Source organism: Theropithecus gelada, chromosome 6 (genome assembly GCF_003255815.1).
Source record: "Theropithecus gelada isolate Dixy chromosome 6, Tgel_1.0, whole genome shotgun sequence".
Lineage (NCBI taxonomy): Eukaryota > Metazoa > Chordata > Mammalia > Primates > Cercopithecidae > Theropithecus > Theropithecus gelada.
Genome location: NC_037673.1, coordinates 26,796,424 through 26,809,438, shown reverse-complemented (window position 1 = coordinate 26,809,438; position 13,015 = coordinate 26,796,424). Strand labels below are relative to the sequence as shown.

Here is a 13,015-nt window from a genome sequence, read left to right as displayed (position 1 = left end):
AAAAAAAAAAAAAAAAAAAAAAAAAAAAGATGCTATTTTCTGGTGATCTCCATTTATCTGTCGCTTATTTTCATTCATTTTTATTTCTTAAATTATTTGTTTCTTCCTCTTCTCTCTCAACAACTATTTCCCTTGTTGTTTCCTTCTGCTTCAATTTCTGTCTGTCACAATCATATGCCATATTTCACATTGGATTTTTAGTGCCAAATGCTCACCCATTTTCAGTTAAATTAAAATGACTCCAATAAACTCATGAAATCTGAAATACATTAGCATATTCTAATCAGAACACATAATTTGGAAGATATATAAAGATATATATTTAAAGATAATGGGATGCATTTCGATTACAACGTTTTGTATTTTCCTTTTCTATTTCTACTTTCTGTATTTTTTTATTTCTTGTGATCATTATACTATTGATTAAATATTTTCTATCAACTTGCTTCATGTGCATGCTTTCATCTTCACCTAGGCAAATTCTTGTGTAAATTTGGTGATTTGGGATGCATCCTTTCGCAATGACTGGAAATTTCCCTTACTTTCACTCTCAAAAACCTATCTAGTCCTTCTCCTAACACCTTGACCCCCAACCAGGAATCGTTTTGTAATTTTTTTACAGACAACAAAAATAACTCAGGAAATGAATTCTTCATGTCCCAGAGGTTCACTGCGTGTGGATTCAATAATGTATCCAATTATATTTGTAACACCAGAGAGAGGCCATTTGGTAAAGTATTTATAAGGAAATTTCTTGACCAAATATATCTAGAACGGACTTAGACCTAGTCCAACACTATCACACACCGGGTTTGTGGTCATTAGCAACTTCTATGTGCCCAAGGCCCACATCCCAAATGTATCATGAAGATAAAGTAATAAAAATCAATCAGGTGCTGAGAACTATGCCTAGTCTACATTAAGCATTCTGTGAAAGTTAGTTCTTATGATTTTGCACTAGATTCTCTGCTGGGTTTTAAATATAAAACGTTGAACAAATTAGATATGGACTCTGCCCTTAAAGAGTTTGCATTTCACAGGAAAATAAACTTGTATGTAACAAAGCATGATTTGAATTCATGGACATCTAATTAATGGACCCCTTATAATTCCATGACACTGTTTGAAAACATCACCCCCACTTCTCTTATTAGTGGCCCCCACAGCACAAACATTTATGTCAGGGGCACTATTTACCTCTGGTCCTCAAGTTAATGGCTGTCATTGCCCTATGGCAGAAGCAAACAGTTGACTCTATCCAAACCAGATTCATAGAGAGGTGTGAAGAATAAACTCCTTTTTCACTTTCTGTAACTTTCATTACCTTATTCTCACATTGAGCCAAGTCAAAATATTCCAGTCTGTTTTCTACAGTGCTCAAAAGGTAGGCCTTAGGCTACCTATGTTTTGGGGTCATGGGGTCAATTACATTTGCGATTTCAAATATTTCAAACACTAGATTCAAAACATTTTCATATTTGCAAATAAGGCACAAATATATAGAGGGATTTTTTCTTTTGTATATGAAGTTTATTTTGTATAGTGTAATAAACTGAATTGATTTAACTTCCTCTAATATGTATAAATATATACGTAAGACCAACTGGCATAGCTTGGTCACATTGTGTAATCTAAACTTTTCTTATCTTTAAATAATAATAATACTAATATTGATGAATTTTTCTTCCATATCCAGAGGAATGCTTTTGGTTCCCCAAAATCTTTAGCCACCAAGTTATTTATTTATCGGCTTTTAACATTTCTTCACGATTTACAAAATGTCTTTGGAATTTTTCCTAAAGATTATTAATTATATAGTTAAGTAAATAATGAATTAAGAATTACAGTAAACTTCTTTGATTCCTTAAGATAGTTTCTATTTAAGATATATGCCAAACTCTTATAAAAATGTGAATTGCAAAAATAATGATCTCAAAATCGTGTTCATCTCTTTTATATGAGATGCAATATATAAATTTGTCATTCAAATTTCACTATATTTTACTTAGTATATTTTTATCTTTAATATGAAAATAAAATATTTATTTTAAATAACTAAAGAACAAATAAAATTTATACATATTTTGGAAAATTTAGAGGGATGTAAATTTCCATGTGTATTCTCTTTTATTTTTTCTTTATAAACAAACATTTATAAAATTAACATAAAACATATAAACCATTTTCTATTTAATTTTATTACTAAATACTTTTAACTGTGTAAAGTGTCATTACACTTCTGAAAAAACTATAACTGTGTATTCCCTATAATCCAACACATTGTCTCTCAGTTTGCTAAAAAACAACATATCAATAATATTTTATCAGTGACTACCAGTGTTTAAAAGCATTCTTAAGTATTACCAGAGCTCTGACAGGTGGAACAAGTATTTTACACGTGTGCTTTCAGCTTTTTGGCCACATCATAGAATTTATTTCTGTTGTTTATATTAACTTATTTATCTTTGTCATGCATCTTGGCGTAACTTCAAAGATCATCTATCCATTAACAGAGCTAATAATCAAAACTAAAATTCCACAAAAATATTATTTGAACGAGTCAAATAAATATAGAAGATTGTTTTTACCTGTACCCATTATGAAAGCTTACAGTAATGCTCACGTTAAAAGAAAAATAAAAGGGGTAATTCAAGAAACGTCCTAAAATTGATGAACGAACTACTTGTACTTTCAGCATATTAGTAATGCTTAATAATTCATATTTCAATAACCTCCAATTGTGAAAACCACATTTATTCATATATATATCTTATAGGGTTATATAAAAAGGACATTACATGTAAATTTTTTTTAAAAAACACTGTTGAATTTCTGCACATCATAAAGTGATTCGTGTGGGGGGAATAAAATCACTTCATCATTTTTGCTTTCATCTAATAAACACATGGATGGATAATTTTTTAATGATAAAAGCTTACAACTGGGATGGATTAAGTAAATATGTAATGTTTCCATTCACTCACAGGACACATCAATTCCATTACAGTTGAGAAAACAGGGGCCTCAAGAGAATGAGCTCAAGTTGTCATCGTTATGCTAATTAATTCTGAGAAAACATTAAAAAGTCTTGCTCAATTCATGTGTTAACATTCAAATTGGCCGGGCGCGGTGGCTCAAGCCTGTAATCCCAGCACTTTGGGAGGCCGAGACGGGCGGATCACGAGGTCAGGAGATTGAGACCATCCTGGCTGACACGGTGAAACCCCGTCTCTACTAAAAAATACAAAAAACTAGCCGGGCGAGGTGGCGGGCGCCTGTAGTCCCAGCTACTCGGGAGGCTGAGGCAGGAGAATGGCATGAACCCGGGAGGCGGAGCTTGCAGTGAGCCAAGATCACGCCACTGCACTCCAGCCTGGGCGGCAGAGCGAGACTCTGTCTCAAAAAAAAAAAAAACAACAACAACAACAACAAAAAAAAACATTCAAATATACTGACAGGAAATGAGCTGTCAATATTGATCTTAATTACTATATATTAATTTTTGGAATCGGTATACACATATACACACAACACTTGAGAAACAACCACCGTAATTCAATTAGACAAGTTACTGAGTGTATAATGTATGTGGGCTATTAAATTAGGTGGTAGAGCCAATGTGGAATCTTCCTGTTTTCAAAAACTTTAAAATGTGTGTAAGAGTCAGACTCAAACTTTTAGAAATTATGTAAAATATACTGAAAAATGTCCTATAATGTAGCTTTGTCCAAGGGCACACCTAGTAGGCTTCAGTTAAGGGTGATGTTAGAACCATGCTTTGAATCTTTATAGAAATTCAGGAAAAAATAATTTGAAAAATTCATCAGTATATTTTACTATGTTGATCCCTGCTTTTAAAGCACTTCTATGTTTTGAAAGACTTGAAACAAAATTTAACATAATTTAAATTTAATGATATGAAATTAGATAGTAAGCTTCAATTGCAGTATCGATTGTGACACAGAATTACACACCATACAGCTTCTTTTGGAGAATAATGATTTACAAATGTGCATCAAATAACCAGTATTATGCAGCATATCAATAAGGGTAATCATAAGCAACCGTAGTATATATATTTAAAAGAGAGGCATAGTCACTTCATAATTAGATATATCTTGGGAACAAAAAATATCTTGCAAGTCAATTTTACAGCATTTTGGTTTGTTTCTTCATAGAAATTGTCTCTTTACTTTTTATTTTATTTACCATTCACAGTCAAATATATCAGAGTAAAAAGCAGTAGAAGGTTAAAAAAGGTTGGATTCGTCTTTTAAATACATGTTTCCAGTTAGCAGCAAATGTATTAAATTACAAATTTCATGTGTGTTATATTCATTTTAAGAATGTTTGCCCGAAAACATTTCCAATCAATTAAAAATGCAATGTATTAACTAATCTCATTATATTCACCTTACTGATAAATATATTTTGATACTTTTCTTAGACAAAAAAATTAAGAAATACTCAAGTTTATAGAAAACGAGAAAGAAAAGTAACTTTTTGGGGGATGTATCTAAATAAATTTCTTCAAACATACAACATTGTCTAATACAAAACACTGACAGCAACATATTTTTAAGAAAGATTATTTCAAATTTGGAAGTATGTAAATGTGTCTGTTTGGGGATGGGGTTTCATGTAGGTACATCTGTTATACAAGTAACTGCAACAGATGCAGATGACGCCAACTATGGAAATAGTGCCAAAGTGGTCTATAGCATATTGCAAGGACAGCCATATTTTTCAGTGGACCCAGAATCAGGTACAACATTTAAACTTGGTCGACTTCTTATTGTACAATACTTTAAGATGCATAATTAATTTAGAGATTTTAAAAATATTTTAAAATCATTATTCATTCAGTTTCATGTTTCTATTTGTTTCCTCTCATTATTGAATGTGAAAAAATGCAAACGTTCTATTATTTTAATAACTTATTTGAGCCCTTAGCTCTTTAAACTATTATTCATTGGGTTTAAATCTGAAACACTAAATACAAAATTTCACAGAGATTCAGCACATTATGTGGCATAGAGAATACTTACACCTTGGATGTGACAATTATCAAAATTAAACAACTGTATTTGTCTAAAGATTTTTGACTGAAGTTAATTTTTGTAATCAAAAAAATAAATACATTGATTTAGCAAAACCCATTTCATGAACAATAGCCCATGGCAAAATCCTTCCTGTTCTGTGAATTATGTTAAAGTAGTTATGGATTGAAAGACATATTTAAATACATTGACATTTTATGTTTGATATAATCAACTTCTGTAAAATGAGTCTTGTCTAGCTTAATTTTAAAACTCAACGATTTAATTGCAAAACTTTTGTCTGCTTTTTCCAAAAGGCATAATAAAAACTGCATTACCAGACATGAGCAGAGAAAATAGAGAGCAGTACCAAGTTGTTATACAGGCCAAAGACATGGGTGGCCAGATGGGAGGCCTTTCTGGAACCACCACAGTGAACATCACGCTGACAGATGTCAACAACAACCCTCCTCGATTTCCCCAGAGTAAGGAATGCTTCAGTGATCTCATGTCCGAAAACTTCTCAAACACACTAGTAGCCGAGTTTAATATTCATGCTTCATGCTAGTAGTTTTGCTATTGGTTGATGCATAAAGGAAAAACCACAATCCATTCCTCTACAAAAAGAAAAAAAATCACACTTTCCCACAAATAGAGAGTGATGGTGATTATTTTCATCATTTTGGGGGGTATGTAGTGTGAGAGAACAAAGGATTAAGCTTCTCTGGCAAGTTGTTGTTGTTGTTGTTGTTGTTTTGTTTTTTGTTTTTTTTGAGACAGAGTCTCACTCTGTCGCCCAGGCTGGAGTGCAGTGGTGTGATCTCGGCTCACTGCAACCTCTGACTCCTGGGTTCAAGCAATTCTCCTGCCTCAGCCTCTTGAGTAGCTGAGATTACCAGTGAGAGCCACCACACCTGGCTAATTTGTGTATTTTTAGTAGAGATGGGGTTTCACCATGTTGGCCAGGCTGGTCTCGAATGCCTGACCTTGTGATCCGCCCGCCTCGGCCTCCCAAAGTGCTGTGATTATAGGCTTGAGCCACCGTGCCCTGCCTCTCTGGAAACTTTTTAATTAACTTTTCTAATTTTGAAGCATTATAAAGTTTTCCAGACTTCCTTTCTCAACATTCACTAAGATTGTTTTAACATTTTCCTTTGGATCCTCTTCCTGATTAGGAGTGTGGACTCTCATGTCTGGCTATCTGGATTCAAATCCTGTGTCTCTCACTTGTCTTACCTCAGCTACCCTGTTGGCATGTAAAACTTAAAATCTCTTATCTAATTGATTGTGAAACACAGACTTCTTGATATTTTAAAAATATCAACGCAGATTGGCTTATTTAGCATTATTTTTATATTTTCCTAGTGGCCCATAGAGTTATGGTTTACCACATTTGTGAGGGCATTTTAGACATATTCAAGTTTGGTAGTATCTCTGCTACCAAGTTATGAAGATTACATCAGTTAACACTCTTTCAGTTGTCACCATTTTAGGATGGACATTAAACCATGGATGCTTTTCATTTCATGACGTCCTGTAGAAAAAGATTTCCATTCTCCGCTGAAATTTGTTATTTTGCAGAGAATAAATATATAAGGAGTCCTATTTTGAAATATTCAATTAAAAGCTGAAACTTAAATTCATATCACTAATCTCAAAACAGTAAAACAGTTTTCCAGGCCAATTATATTTAAAATGTTTTATCGAGCTTTGATTGGTGGACATATTTATATGATATATGTAAAACGATAAAGTTTGCTGAGAACATAAATAATAAGCCTAAATAACATAAACCTAAACTTTGCATTCATATTCCTTTATAAAGAGTGATACTCGATGCATTTTTAATTTGACATTCTGTAATTCTGCTATCTATAATAATGTTAACAAAACTCTGGAACTACAATAGTTAAGGACTAGACCCAGAGCTAAATTTATGTCATCCCTAAAACAAACCTATGAGTGAATTACTATCATTATCATCCTTGTTTCTTAGATGCAGACATCAAAGTTTAGAGAATTTAACTAACTGGCCAGGTGGTCAGAATTCAGACCCAGGCAATTGGATTTATGTACTCATATTCTTAATCATCAAATCAATTGTAAAGAATACAGACTTTGAAGTCAGAAAGAATTAGTTTTTGCATTCTCCCTTTCCCAAGTCTGCAGGATAATTTCCTTAAGGCTTGCCCCTGAAGATGACACAGCTAAATTGGTCCTTTGAGAACTAGTGTGAGGATTAAATAAATTAGCATATAAGCCCTTTGACCTTGTATAGACTGCAGCACATTGTAAATGTTTAAAAATATTTCTGACCTTCATTAACATTAAAGTTTTTTTTTTTTTTTTTTTTTTTTTTTTTTTCTATTGTGTCTTGAATAGGTAGCCAGAAACTAAAATGCTTTTAGGGACACCAGAATATAATATAATATTTGCGTGAACCTACAAAAAATAGAAAAATCCATGCCCCACTAAAATATATTAAAACTAAAACAAACAGGCAAAAAAAAAAAAAAAGGAAATATTGGTCTGTATGGCATTATTTTTTATTCCTGAATAAAATAATAAATGGATTTTTAAAATGTAACTGAATATATGTAAAAAAGTGTGATGACTGTTTTGAAAGCCCCAGATGAGCTGTAAATAATTGTTTTCCATGTTCTTATAAGTCAAAACTACTGGATTCTCATATCAGGCCTACCATCTATAGTCTAAATAACCTTGGGACATTCTGTAATTTTTTTTCTGGGACTTACATTTCTCATTTACAAAACGAGAGTGTTCTGTTTTATAAATTATTTTTCCAAATTAATAGATATATAATTTTGACAGCTTACAATTCAATATGATAAAAACTCTCCCTATTTAAAATTAATGTATTTAAGTTAAAAATGCAGAGGAAATGAAAGAAGGTTGTTATCTAAAGATGAAATGTCAAAACAGCTCTTACTTAATTTATAGGTACGTATCAATTTAATTCTCCTGAGTCTGTACCTCTTGGAACTCATCTTGGAAGGATAAAAGCCAATGACCCTGACGTGGGGGAAAATGCAGAGATGGAGTATAGAATTGCTGAAGGAGATGGTGCAGACATGTTCGATGTCATCACTGACAAGGATACACAGGAAGGGATTATAACTGTCAAACAGGTTTCCTTTCACTGTCTTCATTGTTTCATTGAGTGCTTTATAATTCATTTTTGCTTTTCAGTAAAGGGGGGAAAAATCCTGGGATTTATTTTCTCCCATCTTTTACATGCTGTCTATCCTTCAGATAAATGGGAATAGTTGTGATATCACTTCAAACAAGTTAAATGTCTTCATAATTGACACTTAAAACCTCAGTTGCTTATGCTTACACTAGAAAACAGTCAAATTAAAATTAGATAAACTTCAAGGTACTTGTTTGTATTTCTCCATAGAGGAAAAAATAAACATGCAGCCATCATTATCTCATGTACTTTTCAAAATATTTTCATTGTTAAGTGTGATGATTTATTTAAATAAATACAACCTGAAGATGCTGTGTTTTCCATTGGTTGCCATGATTTTCAATGCAGTGTGGGAGAACATTCTGAATCTTTACATCTAATAATACAGCTCAATAGTATCATTTCATATTGTCCTTATTTCACTTTTTATGCATATCTTACTTTCAACAAGCTCTCAAATAATTGAAATAGAAATAAGTTTTATTCTATACTTCTATTTTATATTTTTCTTCTGATTGTTACTATATAACTTTAATAATGATAACACATATTGTATAAATCCATTAGATAATACTTCATTTACATGTCACCAAAAAAAATGAAGCATATTACTGAGAATCAAAATCAATGTGTATGCCATTATATCAAGTTAACCCTCTGTGAAGTGTATGGCAAAACACATATTTATAAATTTATTGCGTATACCTATGAAGCAACCATTGAGAAAGTCATTTAAACAGAATTGTTCGTATAATCGCTGGCTATTAAACTTTGAAATCGTCTTCCGTTGTCATATCTTCTGAATTACGCTAATTTCTCTTATTTTATTTAACTTCAGAATTTAGATTTTGAAAATCAAATGCTCTACACTTTAAGAGTGGATGCAAGTAACACTCACCCTGATCCACGATTCTTGCACCTGGGACCTTTCAAAGACACAGCTGTGGTCAAAATATCTGTGGAAGATATAGATGAACCTCCCGTGTTCAGTAAAGTCTCTTACTTGATAGAAGTAGATGAAGATGTAAAGGAGGGCAGTATCATTGGACAGGTTACAGCGTACGACCCAGATGCCAGGAACAATTTAATAAAGTAAGTACTTTGAAAACATTTATTATGTTTTTAGAAATATAATAATCTCACTATTTACAAACTGTGTGAAAAAATGGTTGCACAATGTATAATAACACTGAACACTTCCAGACCACAGATTCTTAGCTTGGCTCTCTTTTAAATGCTCTGGGTACAAGGTAGATAGTATTGTAAACGTTTTTTGGAGATGATACAACTGAGGCTCCAAGTACTTAAGTAACTTGCCCATTGTTTATTAGCAAAGCTGAGTGTAAGAACCAAGCAGTTTAATGCCAGAGTCAATGATTTTAATACCTTTATCCTTGCTGTAGTCCTTGTCTCATTATCCCTCTTGGTTAAATAAAAGTTGACGTAAATAATGAACTAAATAAATAAATTAGAAAAAAAGTTTTCCTATAAATTATGATTTTCTTTTGAAAACTGTTACTAAGGCCTAACACATATCAAATTTTTTGAAGAATATTATGTCAATTATATTCTCATAACAGAGTATTGCTGAAGAGATAATGACATTTAAGTCAATAAGAAAGGTAAAGGTATTAATTTGTATAGTATATCTTTCCAAATTTTGAATAGTTTTCACCATTTTAAGGGCTTTAAATATGTCAGAAACATAAATGAATCTCATATATTGTTCAAAGAGGAATTTAACTGTAGTTGGGGCATATACAGATTAATGCATGGGATGGATAATGATAGGTGGATGTGTGGAGGAACATATAGACAGCTGAAGAGATAGACAATACATTAATCTGTTAAATATGCAGCTAATAAATTATCTAAAATTCTACTTTGCTTAAAATTTAGTTAGGGAAAAAAAATGGTTAAATTCATTTCATGTTGTCCTTTACACATAGCAAATTAATAATCACAATACTAAATATATAACCATTTAATTTTCATTTTAGGACTATCCAAATATGTTAATTTACAAGGCAAATTGCTGCACTAAATATATTTTAATGATGATTTAATTTGTTGGTGAGATTAAGAACATGTTAACCTTTGTAATTAAGAAACAGTCCATAAAATCCAATGTGTAGTTAATGCCTAGAGCTTACATTAGCTTGAAAATTAGGGTTAGTTTTAGGTTTATTACCGTATAATTCACTGAACATCTGTTTTTAAAAAATAAATTATCAGTATCAAATTATGTATTTGTTATATTGTTTAACATCATTTTGAAACACACCTTCTTGTTATTATTGGGGATCATTTTAGTCTGGCAGGATTTTTACCATAATACATAAAATACTTAGTTTAAAATGTTCATATTGCTTAAAGTAAAACTCTTGAAATAAAATGAAAAATTAATCTAGCTGTCCAATGATCAACGTATATGCACTAGCATGTTCATATCCAAAGCAATGTATATTTGTGTTTTATTGAAATGGTATATGAGGGCTTGTTGGTGTCTTTTGTTTGAGGGTTTATTAGAAAAGAGTGTAAATTATTTTTACATTTTCTGCAGTACTGAAATGGAAATAAGTATTCATCTCTTTTTTAAAGGACAAGGGGTTAGTCATACCAGTAGCTGCAAATGCTCAATAAGTGTCTGTGTTTTATAGTTTTTGTCATGTTTCAAAAAAAATCATCAACGTTGGTTGTGTCTTTATTTCTCCTTAGTGTCTGTTACACCATATGTCTATGCTAGAAATCTTACATTCATTTTAGAAGTAATCGATTGTAACTTTTTTCAGTGCAATCACACATTGTCAGAAAACTGTAAACAATGACATTATATCAACTTAGATGATGAGCCATGTTATTGCTGGACAATTGAACATTTTTGAGTCTGAATGAGACCAAATCTTCATAATAATCCATATTATCTTTTCTTCATTCATCCAGCATATTTGCTTATTAGGAGTTCAGTAAATGCCGGGCACCTTGCAAGAGGCATGATGCCCCTTCTAGGTCACCAAGGCTGTTTATTTTATAAAATAGATTAGCCACTTAGTCACTTTTGCATTATGCTTATAAAAGATACTCTTCTATAGTTTTGTTTTTCTATAATGTTTTGGTCTAAATTTGGGATAATGAAAGTACTGCTTCATAGAATACAGTAGGATATATAATATGCTCTTTAATTTTCTGAAAGAGGTTGCATAGAATTAGAATGCTTTCTTAATGTTTGGTAGGATTTAAAAGTGACAATATTTGGGGCTGTAATTTTGTTTTTTATATGAGTTGTATCTATGTATTTTATTTCTCTAGTAGTTTCAGAATTATTCTGGTTATCTAATTATTCAATGAGTTTTGTTTTTAATTTTTTATCTCTCAGGGAATTTGTAAATCTCATCTAAGTTGTCAAATGTATTAACATAAAGTTGTTCAAAATATTTTCACATTATCCTTTTGATATCTGTAGTGATGAAAGCTATCTTTAATATCGTTAACTTTTCTCTGCTTTATCCTGATCAGTGTGACAAAACTTTTTTGAAATGTATTTATTTTCTCAAAAAAATGTAACTTCTGGTTTTATATTGTTTTACTTATTTTTTTCTTTTTTTAAAAAATTATATATTAAGTTATGTGATACATGTGTTTAACCGGCAGGTTTGTTACATAGATATACATGTGCTAGGGTGGGTTGCTGCACCCATCAATCCCTCCCCTAGGTCCCCCAACCCCCGACAGGCCGTGGTATGTGATGTTCCCCTCCTTGTGTCCATGTGTTCTCATTGTTCAATTCCCATTTATGAGTGAGAACATGTGGTGTTTGGTTTTCTGTTCCTGTGTTAATTTGTTGAGAATGATGGTTTCCAGCTTCATCCATGTCCCTACAAAGGACATTAACTCATTATTTTTATGGCTGTATAGTATTTCATGGTGTATATCCAGTCTATCATTGATGGACATTTGGGTTGGTTCCAAGTCTTTGCTATTGTGAATAGTGGTACAATAAACATACATATGTATGTGTCTTTATAGTAGAATGATTTATAATCTTTTGGGTGTATACCCAGTAGTGGGATTGCTGGGTCAAATGGTATTTCTGGTTCTAGATCCTTGAGGAATTGCCACACTGTCTTCCACAATGGTTGAACTAATTTACGTTCCCACCAAAAGTGTAAAAGTGTTCCTATTTCTCCACATACTATCCAGCATCTGTTGCTTCCTCACTTTTTAATGATTGCCATTCTAACTGGTGTGAGATGGTGTCTCATTGTGGTTTTGATTTTCATTTCTCTAATCACCAGTGATAATGAGCTTTTTTTCAAACGTTTGTTGACCACATAAATGTCTTCTTTTGAGAAGTGTCTGTTCATATCCTTCACTAACCTTTTCATAAGATTGTTCATTTTTTTCTTGTAAATGTGTTTAAGTTCTGGTAGATTCTGGATATTAGCCCTTTGTCAGATAGATAGATGGCAAAAATTTTCTCCCATTCTGTGGTTTGCCTGATCACTCTGATGGTAGTTTCTTTTCCTGTGCAGAATCTCTTTAGTTTAATTAGATCCCATTTATCAATTTTGTCTTTTGTTGTTATTGCTTTTGGTGTTTTAGTCATGAAGTCTTTGCATATGCCTATGTCCTGAATGGTATTGCCTAGGTTTTCTTCTAGGGTTTTTATGGTTTTAGTTCTTACGTTTAGGTCTTTAATCCATCTTGAGTGAATTTTTGTATAAGGTGTAAGGAAAGGATCTGGATTCAGTTTTCCGCATACGGC

General features: G+C 32.1%; 1 protein-coding gene across 1 annotated transcript in view; it reads left to right on the top strand.

The window, feature by feature from the left end:
- The window catches only part of CDH9 (cadherin 9), a 164,308-nt gene that overhangs the window by 127,348 nt on the left and 23,945 nt on the right, over nt 1-13,015 (top strand). Inside the window, exons 4-7 of the mRNA XM_025388463.1 lie at nt 4,646-4,765; nt 5,357-5,524; nt 8,001-8,188; nt 9,089-9,342. Of these exons, the coding sequence (XP_025244248.1) occupies nt 4,646-4,765; nt 5,357-5,524; nt 8,001-8,188; nt 9,089-9,342 (730 nt within the window). The remainder of the gene's footprint in view (nt 1-4,645; nt 4,766-5,356; nt 5,525-8,000; nt 8,189-9,088; nt 9,343-13,015) is intronic.